The sequence below is a fragment of the Myripristis murdjan genome, chromosome 23, assembly GCF_902150065.1.
Source record: "Myripristis murdjan chromosome 23, fMyrMur1.1, whole genome shotgun sequence".
NCBI lineage: Eukaryota > Metazoa > Chordata > Actinopteri > Holocentriformes > Holocentridae > Myripristis > Myripristis murdjan.
In genome coordinates, this window is record NC_044002.1 from 20,969,835 (window position 1) to 20,983,552 (window position 13,718).

Genomic DNA, 13,718 nt, shown 5'->3' on the forward strand with positions numbered 1-13,718 from the left:
GCTAGCAATGGAGACTGACTTATTAAAGCTCACTTGATTAAACCATGGTGGGCACTGTATGGTTTCTTTTTCCACGTGTTGCATTTGTCAGACACTGCTGATGGGAATCTGAGTGAACTTAAGTGAACTTGCAAATGATGCATTTCAGCATCGCACTTTGGTCCATGGAACTCCATTTTCAGATTTAGACTCACACAGAGGGCACTATTTACAAAACTGCATCATTCATGGGGGAGGACGTGTGTTGTGTTGCTTTATGTGATTTTTTTTAAGTGTTTGCAGTAGTGTGTGTAACGTGTGTGTGTGATGGGCTGTGTGTTCAGCTGCAGAGGGCCGAGGCCAGCGAGGCGGATGAAGTGGACGAGGAGCCGGCCGTCGTCCAGCCATCCCAGGTCTTCGCCCCCAAAAGCCTGGTGCTGGTGTCTCGACTGGACCACACCGAGGTCTTCAGGGTACGACACACACACACACACACACACACACCTTTTTACCAATTCTGATATTCATTTTGCATTGTCATGTTATGTTAAATTCCCCCTGAGAATAAAAGGAACTTCAACTTTTTTGTCATGGAAAGTCGGGGAATTTTACATTTAACATCAGCTAGGACCTTGTTTCTTCTGTCTTTTGCCCTTTTTTTCCTTTTCAATTCAAATCAGTATGACCAGCGTACAGCATCATCAGTCAGGCAGTTATCTGGCTAACTTTCCCTGCTGGCTGCTTTTTGGTTGACCTCTGACCTCTGACCTCTGTGTCGTGCTCTTGCTTGAACAGAACTGTCTGGGGCTGATCTACACTGTCCACGTAGACGCCCTGTCTGTCCCCTTGGAAACCGTGATCGGAAATCTACTCACCTGTGTCATTCCCATCGCCGGAGGCTCCCAGGTAACACGCCTGCTGACTAATAATCTCTCACACATGCACACACACACACTCATCCCTGTGCTGTGTGCAGATGCTCACAAACAGGAACCACGTTGATGTTTAACTTCCCTCCTGATGCTCGGTGAAGGTAAAGCCTCCCCCTCGGACGTGATACACACACATCAGCCCATGCTTTGCTTAGCAGTGTAGTTTCTTCTGGCAGTTAATGTGTTAAAGAAATGTTAGTGCTTGGCGTGGCCTGCTAGCGTAGCAGCTTGTTGAGTATGGACAGCCAGTGCTGACCGCTGGCATCGCTACACCTGCACCTGTGCTAGCTTAGAACCACAGAGAAACACTGGAGGGGGTAGTGTACCCCCTGTCCCTCCGTGTGTGTGTGTGCGTGCGTGTATGTATGTGTGCTTGGGAGAGCATGACTATGCACATTCAGAAGTGCTTGTTCTGTGCATGTGCCTTCTTGTGTGCATGTACTATTCAGTCATTTTATGGATTACAAGCATACAAAGAGTCAGGAGGTTTGAAGTGACGCAAATCCTTCATCGTCCTCGTCTTACATGAAATCTCAATCACACTGTAGCCAGGGCTCCAGCGTGCGACCTATTAGGTCGCATATGCGACCTACTTTTTTTAAGGTGCGAGTTAAAATTTAATTAGGTCGCGCCGGTGCTACTTGCAGGAGGACGAGTGAAAAAAAATATTTTTTTTTCTCTCATCACTCCCGTGGCTATGTTAGTGCAGTAATGGTTGTGGTTGATAATAAAAAAATTAGGCTACTTTCTGGCTCATTCCCGCGACTCCTATCTCTCCTCTCTCTCGCTCCCCGTCTCTGCCTGCCTGTCTGTCTTAATGCGTGACGTGCACAGACGTACACGCGCGTGTACACGCAGCGCGCTCACTGAATGATCACCGACGATCCCGCTAAAAAAAAAAACTAAACAAAGAAGATGAAGCGGTCTATCGTTGATTATTTTAAGAAAAAGAATGTGTCAGAGGAGGCTGTTGATGCTGGAGGGTCTGAAAATAGGGAAGCGACAAGCGAATTTTGGACTCGGAAACCGAGTCGAAAAGGCAAAGAAACCTTCCAGGCTACAGCAGCGCACTGACATAGATTGAGTAATAAAGTGAAGAGGTGCCACTCCTCTATTTTCACTGGCTAACGGCAGCACACTGGCTTAGCTTGTCTATTCAGAGAAGAGGTATCACTTCGTCTTATTTTTCAATCTATGTTATCACGTGCATACTACTGCTCATTCATTGGTAGCTGAATTGTTAGGTCTGTTTGATAAGCAATTTACATTGTTAAAACAAATAATAATTTAACATATTGTTACAGTAAAAAGTACTCTGTCAACCCTCAGGTGAAATAATTACTGATGCATCCTCTTGTCATTTTTGTTCAATCATTAACAACATACAATTTCCTGGTTTTATAGAAGTATTGGATCGGGACTCGGTATCGGCAGATACTCAAAATCAAATGACTCGGACTCGGGGGCAAAAAAAACGTGATCGGGACATCCCTACTTTCATTTTTATGTTTTGTTTATATGAAGAAGATGATCTATTTTGTACTGCTGCTGCAGAGAAATGTAAACTTCAAATTGCAATATTTTGCAGACAAGTTTGGGTCATTTCTAATCTTTAAATTTCATTAACATGACAAGGTTGTGCATTAATAACACGCTATACATAGAAAAATATGGTGCTACCTAATTTCTTTTGGTGCTACTAAATGAAAAGCTAGGTGGCACCAGTGCTACCTGTGAAAAAGTTAGTCTGGAGCCCTGACTGTAGCATAGATGTGTCAGCATATATTTTATTTCATTTGCAGCGTTATGGGCTCGACAGACTGGGATTGATCTGTGACAAACTTTTGCTGAACGATGGCATGCAGCTCTGAATCAAATCACAGCCAGTGTTTGTTGCCATAGAAGCAAAAAACAGTCATTCCATTTGTGTCAAAAACAAAACAAAGCAAAAAAAACAGGCAGGGTAAATACTTGGGCTTTCATCTGCTAACTAGCAGCCCTTTTCCACTGTAAGCACTTAGTGGGGCGTGCTTTGAAGCCTGTTTCACGGGGTCTGTTATCATTTTCTTTGGCAATGACACGGTGCCAGATAAAGTTACCTGACTCCGATTTCGGCTCCTGCTCAGGAGATGATACTAAAATCTGACTTCCAGGGGTTTATTTTAGAGCAAGCAGGGCTGCCCATCTTTATAGGTCAAACGTTGACTTCGAACTAGGTTTGTAAACATGCATCAGTACAAGCTGACAACACAAAGCAGCCAGTGCCAAAAAGACTGCTAAAACTAGAAAACACCGAGTAGAGCACATACCTCCACCAACACTATGCAGTTGCCGAGATATGCAGGTTCTACATTTTGCATTTTCACCTAAAGTTAAGGATGCCACTGCCATACCTGCTTTTGGAAAGCTTGTCCACGTGACCAACCATTCCGAAATGTTTCATGTAAGTGGTTATATCATGTGAGATATCCTGCTAACAAACAAACAAACACATCTAACCTCTGTCCAGCTCTGTTGGTGGAGATAATAAAGGACAAAACAATGCAGACTGCAAGTTGGACAAACAGAGAGGTGCATGAGCCTATCAGTAGCTGTGTTTACATGGACCTTAATATCCCACTAAAAAACAGAATAATAGCCCAATCAGAATAAAAACACCACATGTAACCTCCTCAATCAGAAGAATTTTCAATCAGGTTGAAAGGGCTGATGTAAACCTTTGATAGCCTTTTCAGTAGGAAAATATTAGTGCCTGATAACCATGTAAACCCTTAATCTGATGGTTTCTCTGTGGTTGGAATAAGATGAATGAAGCCAGAATCCACTGAACCATTGACCAAATCAAAAAACGCTGGAAAAGTCTGAAGGCTGCCTGTTACAAGGCCAGAAGTCCAAACCAACCAGGCAGGTTTCACTTTTAAAGTCTGATGGATCAACAACACGACTTAGCTGATGTTATATTTATATCTCCAGCAGATTAGACACTTCCCAGCAAGTGGAACCACTTTGCACATGTCAAAAAAGTTCTGCTCTGATAAAATGCTTTGAGGCGTGGAAAACACACATCTCATCAGATCACTTATTTATTTAGCCTCCATGTAAACAGTGAAGCTGGAATCAGTCTGGTTGAATAAATGATGTTCATGTAAACGCAGCTACAGTGGGGAGACGGAAGGATTTACTGGTAGCTTGACACAGAAAGCAGTCCCAGAATTTCACAGGTTCTGAAAAGTTCCTGGTTATGGAAAGTTGTGGGTTAGCCTCGGTGGTCAAAAAGGGCTGCAAATGCACCTGAGACACTCACTCTGACACCAACAGTTTTCTAAGCTGCTTTCGTTTTATTTGTGTCTCTGTAGGCGTGTTCCCAAATGCATTTAGTTATTTCTTTACGCTGCAACACAGTGTGCAAACAGTGAAAAACCTCCTCTGTTGTTGTTGTTCAGCGGTGTGTGACAGACTCTTCTCTGTGGCGTCACATTGCAAGCCCGAGGATGCACAGGATTTCATGATATCGCAAGTTGCGTATCACTTCATTAAGCAGGATGAGGCGAAAACGTTTAATTGCCGCTCGCTTCTCATCGAAATCGAATCTAAGTGACATTGCCCGTACGTCGAGCCCATTAGGTCTGTTTTATTTCTCATCATTCAGTCTTATTTTGTATTTCTCATTCTGCCAATTTTTGTCACCTTCATTTTGTGTTCTTCAGTTGTATTTTGCTTGTTTTCTTTCTTTCATTTATGATTTGTTTTTTTTTTAAGCACCTTGCTTTGTAAAATTGTTTTCAATACATTTTTCAATGCAAGTAAACTAAACTGAGCATGCCTTGCCTAAGCATGCCATGACTTGTTAACGCCCACAGTGCACATTTGCCCCTTTTTTTTTTTTTTTTTTAATCGGTTTAACTCACATTAGCCATATTACAACCTGTTATCCTGTTTTGGCCTCCAGATGTTGTAACCCTTGTGTGTGTGTGTGTGTGTTTCTGTGTGGGTGTGTGTGTGGTTTCTCTGCTCCCTACTGTACACTGGTTCCTCTGTGTTACAGATAAATGAGTCCCCAGTTTGTAGTTTAGACATGAAAACGACCTGTGACTGGCTGCTGGCCTGTCTCCAGGTAACTTTTCCATTCTGCCGGCGTCCACCAATCAACAACCAGCTCATTGTTATTTATTCTGTTAATCAAATAGACTGGAGTTGATTTTTTTTTTCCTTTTTCTTTTTCTTTAAGGAATGTTTTCTTTCTTGCAGTCATTTCAAATCATGCATGATTGATGGTGCTTCAGTGGTTTTCAGCCCGCTTCGTTTTTTTTTTTCGTATGTGTGTGTGTGTGTGTTTTGTGTCCAAACGAGTTTCACAGGATCATGTTAATCATTTCAAACAAGTTTCTTTTTTTTAATTTTTGTCCCCTGTCTCGCGTTGTCACGAAATTTGATTTGTTGCAGCTAACACTAAGCATTTTGAAGCACTGATTCTTTTCAAGCTTTTTTGTCACCCTCCAGCACAAACACACACACACACACACACTCTCAGGGACATGGAAAGCCAGCGCTGCGCGGGTCGGAGCTCAGTTGCTGGGTGACCATATGGGACGGCAGATGGCCTCCTAGCGGGCACAGCTCTGTCTGAATGAGAGAATCAGACCTAATCAGTATTAACACACATACTGCACAGACACAAACACAGCAGAGGCTAATGCGCAGCTCTCTCACACACTGACACATGGGCGAAAATGCACAGTCACACTCCGAGATTTTATCAACTCCAAGCACCGGTCAGCTGCCATCATACAGATTCATTCTGGTCACTTTGTCTTGTTCGCCTGGGTTTGCAGCTCTCTAATACAGCCCTAACAGGTCAGTGGTTACAAAAACGACGCAAACTACCCCAAAAAGCACATTTTTTTTTCAACACATTGACTGCTTGCTTTGTGTCAGACATGTCAGTAAAAAAATGTAAATAAAAAGGGAAATGAAGTCATGCCTTTTGCAGTTTTGATGCTACCTTGGAAACTGCATTAGCCCTGAATTATTTACTCAGCGAGCTGCAGCTGCATGTCCCCATCTGCAGATGTTGGAGATAATGCAAATTAAATTCTTAAAGTTTTCACGTCATGGGTGAAAAAAGTGATGAGGTTTTGGTCACAATCGACTGGTGTGATGGAAACTTATGGGAAAATTGGGTCCAGTTGGAAAAAAAAAATATTTAATTTAGTCCAGCTTTACAAAAACAAAACAAAACAAAACAAAAAAAAAACTGTTGAGCCGCTTTTCTTAGCTCTTAATTTGTTGAAATTCTAGTAATCATAATCATTCATGTAGTCAGGCAAAGTTCCCACAGGCCCAAAAACATTAATGGAAAACTCATGAAATTTCAAAAAGTTTGTGCAGACAAACAAAGTCAGGGGGAAATCAATCAATTCTTGTGATAAATCATGGAATGTCATGGTAAATTATTTCCTATTGTGTCCATGCTATGTTCACACAGTAAAACAGATAAACTTTAATAAAACCCATAAATTTGTATCAAGAGAAAACTTTCCGTATTATAAAGGTTGTGCAAATTCAACATTTTAGTTGTGGAAAGTCATGGAAAAATCAAGGAATTTTACATTTCACATTATGTGGGAACCCTGGTCATAGAAATCTTGTCAGAGCTTGCTCTGCTCATTTTTTTTTTTTTTTTTAATCATGGTGATCTAACAATCAAAGCCAATTCTACCCTCTCCGTCATTGTAGATCACCCCGGATACGAGCGTCAGGGTAATGCCAGCGAAGTGTCGCAATGCAGTGGAAAATTACATCGCAATTTAACTCAAAATTTCTCTTCCTCACACTGATGTAAACAACACTCACACATCTACACAGGTCCCCCCTGAGGCCCTTGAAAATGAGTTTGTGCAGCTTCAGTCCGGCTGAGCACAAACAGTTCTGTCCCGGTCCGGGTTCGAGCGGGACAGGGACACTTAGAAACAATAACACACACTCACACACGTGCTTGTAACTCATTAATCACCCAGGCACTTGCTATCAACCCACCCTTCAGTATGAGGTGCCTCAGTAAATGACTGTTATTATGGCTGACTCTGCCTGGTCACGTGAATGCCAGCATAAACAAACACACACACACACACACACACACACACACATACACATGCACACACACAAACACGCTGCTGCAGCTCTGCTTTACACCAGGAAGCTGCAATTATCTGTGCTGTCAGACTTTCTGTCAACAGTGTCACACACACCGAACAACCTTTAGCACTATTAGCCCCCAGACCTCGTAAAAGGCCCATACGTGACCTGGCTCATGTCTGTGTATTTGTCTTTGTGTGTGTGTGTGTGTGTGTGTGTGTGTGTGTGTGTGTGTGAGTGAGTGAGTACGTGTAAATAAATGCCACTGAAAAATTGAGTTGACAGTAAATAGAGTATCTGTAATCTGTGTGTCTTTATGTGTGTGTGTTTCCTGTGTGTTTCCCCATTGTTCTTTCTGCAGCCCTGAGTCGGCTGTTCACACACACACTTTTTACTAGATCATCAATTTTAAGTATGAAGCAACCCCTTTTAAAAAGCCCTTTGGTGAAATATTCAGAGCCAAGATGCCTTTATGGCCGGTTTTATGGATTTGTGGCTGCAATATTGTATCAGAAAATAGCTGCATGTCCTGTGCATCATTTTACAGTCAGCAGGACATATTTTGGTGTCTTTGGAATCAGCACTAGAATTTAAAGTAGTAAAGTTTTGTGGTTTTGAACAAAGCCCAGTCATGCAGCAATGACTAACCCATTGATGGGAGCATTGAAACAGCTGAGGAACCTATTTTTTTTTTTTTTTGACTGATATCAGGAAAAAAAAACTTTGTAGCTGCAGACAGATGATTTTGATGTGATAGTTATTCAGGTTTTCAATGCTGGTGCAGGTCGTTACATTAAAGTAAAATTCCATCCTAAAACCATCCTATAATATTGTTTAAAAAGAGGTGTTGGTGACTTACATTGTACTTGTGGTGCCATTTTTTTTTTTAGGATATAAATCGATTTCAAATATGATGCGGGACGAGAGCAGCAGCAGCAGCTACAATGGAGCTTAATGGGAGGAAGAAGTGAGCTTTCCTTCTTCTATGCTGGATTTCTCCCTGAATGTTTGTTTACATCGCTGCAAATTGCTCAGTCTGCCTTGAAGCCTTTGCTCTTGTATTTTTAGGAGCTGACATTCAAATCTGACAGCTAATGTTATAGATTTATTGACACTACAAGTACAGTGTAAGTCACTTTTTTTCTATTAAACCACATTGTAGCAGTGCTGAGAATATCACCCAGTGATCTCAGTGGGACAAAAACACAACATCACACAACAAAACAGCCAGAAACACAGTGTACATCACCAATCCCAGGTTGGAAAAACTGTGTTAATATGTTTTTAGGCTGTATTTTTTTCTAATGCAGAACGCAAAATGCACAAAATTGCAAAAGAACAGCAGCAGGTTTAGGCTAATATGCCGAGTTCAAGCCCCTGTGTTACCGAGCATCATCCCCGCTGAAGTGTCCTTGTGCAAGACAGTGAATCCCCTCCAGCTCCAGCGACGTGCTCTCTGCAGCTCATCCTGATCTTCGACCTCCCTGTGGGGCAAAAAGAAAATTTCCCTGAGGAGATTAAAGAATCACTTTTATTACTATTGCATTAAGAAGTGGGGGCAGGAGGGTTTCTTTTTAGGCGGGAGTGAAGCCAAGTGTTCATGTTCCCACTGGTTTGAGAGATTGAATTGTTAAAGGAATGTAAATCTGGCTCCAGGATGACTTCCAGTTACCGAGGCCATTCCGGCTCCAGTTTATGGACGCCGTCTGTCACGCTGCCAAGTGCTTGAACTCGGCAAACTGACAGAATGTGATTTTCCTGAAATGCCAGCGATGACACATTAACTGGGAGATATAAGCCATTAAGGGGATGGGGGTTGCACAAGTTGTTCTGCTGGAGGTTACTGCTACTCTTCTTCAGCTGATCACATGATGAGACGCATGTGTCGCTTCAGTGTTCCCCCACCAGTTTATCACAGCAGTGTGTCTGTGTGTTGGAGCCAGAGCTTGATCCCTTTTTTGGTATGCTGTGGCACCTGTTAGGATTTTAAAATTTTAGGATTTTAGTGAAGTTTGTGGTTTTAGTAAAAACTAGAGTCACTTGCCAGGTGTTTTGAATTTTAGAATTAAAATATTTCAGCTTTACAAGTACATTTCCATGACTTTCCTCAACTCATGTCTGTACAAGCCAGCGTTACATTATCAAAACTGTACAAGGATATAGTGGGAACTGTTTCCTCCTGGCACTGCCCAACCTGGCTAGCTTCAGGGTCCGTATTCATCCTTAGTCATTAAGTGACGGTCCATGCTGATTGACTCAGTTTTATTTGTTAACATGAAAAGTGCAGTAATCCATGCAGTAATGCTCTCATGTACTGTTAAAACACAAAATAAACAAAATGCAATCAAGGTTTAAAACCCCATGAAATAAAAAGCCACTTCAACAGCAACTAGAGATTTAATTCAGGCCTCAAACTCTTTTCTTTTCTCGGCAGCATTGATGCATTAACAGGCCTTATAGATAAAGCAACAGGGCAATAAAATATTTAGTTGCTTTGCGTGTTAGTGTTTTTCTGAGCTGCAGGCTGGCCATGGCTTGTTACGTTATCTTCATTTTAAGTAAAATGAATGATTAATATATTCAGGATCAGACTTGGTCCATGTCTTTCTATAGGCGCAGAGAAACTTTTTCATAGTTTTAAGAACCACTGGAGGCACTTCCCTTTTTCTGTGTGTATGCACTGCAGGAGCTGGGAATGATTGTAATTCTCAGAACTATGGTCTGAGGGACTTTTCGAGCTCCTGCCTCAGGGCACGTACGTTTCCGAGCAGAAGGGGAACCTCGAGTGATGCAGGTGTATGGTGATTGTTGGAACACAGACACACACACACAGACACACACACACACACTTCCTTTTCTTTTCCTTTGTCTTTTCTTTTTGACAAAGGTGATCCATGCGCCCACAGTCCACTCAAAGTTGTTACAGATCACTTTTGGGCCTCAACCCGCCAGTTGAAAACCACTGTCTTAGATCCCCATAATCCATTGGCTTTCCTGGTAATAAAAACATGTCACCTACAAAATACTGATTGAAGCTAAAAAGCCAAGCAGAAATTTTGTGAAACAAGGAGAATGGTGATACAAAATCCAGATTGAAGGGAAAACATATGTACTTTTTTTTTTGGCTGTCATAATTTTCGAGCAGAGTCCATTGCTGCTGAATGAATGCAGGGGAACCACTGAGCTGGCTGCATTTTGTTTTGCATACGTGTCTTCCATGTCTGATGTTGTTGCACTCATCCTGTGTTTTTCTCACAGCTGTCATCCTGCGGCTCATGTTTATGGTGATATCGTTTGTGTTGCTCACTTGTTTTGCAACGTCGATGTGTTTTTGTCAAATTGTTGTCAAGTTGGGGCATCATGTGCCCTCACACCTGTTGTCTCTAACCTGTGTCTTATCCTGCGGGGTGTGTGTTTGTGTGTGTGTGCGTGTGTGTGTGCGTGTGCGTGTGCGTGTGCGTTTCTCTGGGTGTGCTTGTGTAGCCGGGCCAGGAGGAGAGAGAGGAGAGTTTGGTATGCCAGCCTGACTTCGTTCTCCCCTCCCCACCAATCAGCTCTGAGCTTTCCCAGCTTTCAGCTCTCCCACCGTTTTCCTCGGCCAATCCATGCACACTTCCCACGGTGGGGGAACCAATCAGAATGCTTCGATACAGACTCAATATGTGACCAACAGCTGACCATTCATTTCACATCACTGCTCTTGTGACAAACTGAAGTCACCAGCCAGTTTTCAGAGGCGATGGTTACACTTGTTGTTTTCAGGTAGACCGTTCAGGATGGATAGAAATTCTGACTTCTGGGCTACGGATGCACCAACATGGTTTTTATTGATACCTTCTTAACCATAACACCCAGTATGAAAATAAATATATTTTAAGAATTGTACAGTCATCTGCTGACAAATCAGACCATCCCCACTCTGAACTAGTGTTGTTAGCGTACACATTTTTGATTTCAAACAGCCAGTCATAATTCATTTTAAGAGGGGAAACAGACACGACAAAAAATATTAAAACTCTGTTGTTGTTTTATGAGTTTAGATCCTATGGCACATTCTCAGTTCTTTAATCCCAGGCATAATTCACATAATGAGGAACGTCAACAAAAGTTATGCAGAGATGAGTTTTACTAATTAACTTAATGGATAAATACAGGAACATCCATTAAAATTGGGTGATGTCCAGAATTTAATTTATTTAAATTATTATTCTTAAGTCCTCAAAATTATGCTTTAATTACATGAATGGCGCTTAAATCAAAATTGAGTTGTGTAATCAAAGTGACATATGGTCGCTATCACTGTTAATCTGTTATGAGGGTAATTTGATATTAACTGAAGTGGCACCAATTTAAAGACCTTTTTAAAATCAAGTATTTAAATAGAACAAATCTGAAGCAAAAATCAATATTAAATGAAAGTAGCGTTTAAGCAGAAATCCTGCAAAAGGAAGTTATCTTTTGTAGAAAAGATAACAACTGGCTGCAAGTGTTGTAATATTTGGATATCAGTCCAAGCCTGTAACAATCCGTGATGATGCAATCTCGCCCTTTTCTGTGAAATCTCAGAAATCAGAGGGTGAAACGACAGGTGTAACCACAGCCGGAGCCTGAATTGGACTCTGCTGATGGTCAGAGGTTGGGTCACAGTATTGAAATCGTAACAGTTCGCCTTGTGGCTGCCACATCCGCCGCTGCTGCTGCTGCTGCTGCTGCTGCTGTAGAAAGAGCATGACTTAACACCGCATTTTCCTCCCCTAGCTACCTCAGTACACGCACAGCCATACCGACTGGGTCAATTTGAAGCTCAAAGACATGAATGACAAATCCAATTAAAGCGGTTTGTGCACCATTTAGGCCCACTGGCGATATTGAAATATTTCATTTGACTTTGTATGCCCTGTGGAGCTGAAAATAGCCCAGACAGGAGATGCAAAAAGTGTCGCTAAAGGAAACTGAATTATTTTGGTGGGCATAAATGGTAAAGCATTCCCTGCTTACTATTACCTATTTGTTTTGTTGCTTTAACTAAATCTGCATTGGGGATAAAAGGCAGCAAAATGCTTTAAATACTTAAGAGAACTTGTCCCAAAGGTATGCTGTTGTGTTCAGTCATGTTGTGAATGTTGTGAATCATGTGACTTATGTGATCTTGCCCCCCAAAAAATCCTCTGTTATGATTCTCTGTAATGCAGCTTAGCGGATCCCATCCTGTGCTGCAGCACTCTTTTGTAATCTTGTACACTAAACTGTGTTGACTTTCAACTTTCACAGCCCGAATCATCTCTTTTCTATTTCCACTCATGCTTGTATACAAATTAATGCCGTATTTGAGTTTCCCCCCTTTTTGTCTGGAACACAATAGATTTCCAGTTGTACAAAATCAATTTGGGTATCCGTAATGGAGGGCCTAATTACTGCGGAGACTGTATGAATGAAAGATCTTTGATCCCTGCAATAGTCAGAGCATCTCATGTTGAAGTTTATGTGAACCAAACCCTGAATCTTGATCTGCTGACCCATCGCAAGTAGCACCATACAAGTAAGAGCGTCAAAAATGTGAAATGTACAAGCACTAGCTGGTGTTGCACGGTCCTAAATCAATCAGTGACACAGATTTGCCCTGACCGATGCCCTTTCCACTTCACAAAGTAATCTGCAGTGGAAAATTGCCGCCATATGACACCTGCCGTGCCGCCTGGTGTTTCTCTCCCCATAAAGGCCCATTGACACGGCGGTGCTACTGGTGTTTTGCAGTAAGGCCGTTGGCATGGAGTCCCGCCCAGCTCCGTTCTCCTCTTGATCAGCTGGAATGGCTTGTGTCTCATGTCTCATGTACCTGCTAAGCTTCTGGGAATCACCATCTCTCTGTGGCTGACTCACGCTGCTCAGCACTGTGATTGACCCGACCTGCCAGACCCCCTTTTTCCAAGAAAAGACATTCACGCTTTGTTTTTCTCTCCCCCTTTCTCTTTTGATTCCCTCCCTTTTTTTCTTCCTGTTTGTTTGTGCCCCCCTCTCTCTCTCCGTAGAGGACTATAACACTTGGGGCCGGTGACCGACAAGTTATCCAGACTCCCATCAACGACTCCCTTCCCGTCAGCGGCAGCAGCGTCGCCCAGCTCTTCAGACAGCTCGGTACGGTCGCCCACAGCTTCAGGCGTCAGGGTTTCCTACATGTTGCTTTTCCAAATACTACAAGACGTTAGAAGTTTACTTTGTGACTGCAATTAGAAGATTTTGCTGGATGTTGAATGTGCTGAAGCTCTCTCAAAGGAGGCTAACGGGGCTCCTAATGAAAATGAAATCAAAATAAATCAATAAAAACTATATGAAATGAAGACGGGCACATTGGTCTATAGCTGAAGATCACTTTTTCACAGCAACAAATATCACATTTAGTGCTTGTTGATTAATTGAATTAGTCAACAGAAAAATAATTGACGATTTCAGTAATTAATCGTTTTGATTTATCAAGTCAATGTAACAAACAGTTACTATTCACTGCTTCACAAAAGCATTTCATATCATTATAAAACCAATACGTTGGTGTTTTTTGACTGCTGGTCAGATGAAGCAAGCAAATTAAAAATATTACTTTTGGCTCTGATGGCTTCTACTTGGCATTGGTTATTATTTTTAACATTCAGAAAAATGATCAGATGATTCAATATA

The 13,718-nt window shown here is 42.0% G+C and overlaps 1 protein-coding gene across 4 annotated transcripts in view; it reads left to right on the plus strand.

Annotated features, from left to right (window-relative positions):
* The window catches only part of sbf1 (SET binding factor 1), an 88,194-nt gene that overhangs the window by 31,445 nt on the left and 43,031 nt on the right, over window positions 1–13,718 (plus strand). For 3 of the 4 annotated variants that reach the window (XM_030045858.1, XM_030045861.1, XM_030045859.1), the window contains exons 4-7: window positions 324–452; window positions 775–885; window positions 10,530–10,559; window positions 13,076–13,181. In XM_030045858.1, the coding sequence (XP_029901718.1) occupies window positions 324–452; window positions 775–885; window positions 10,530–10,559; window positions 13,076–13,181 (376 nt within the window). The remainder of the gene's footprint in view (window positions 1–323; window positions 453–774; window positions 886–10,529; window positions 10,560–13,075; window positions 13,182–13,718) is intronic. The other variant, XM_030045860.1, reaches the window with a different exon arrangement.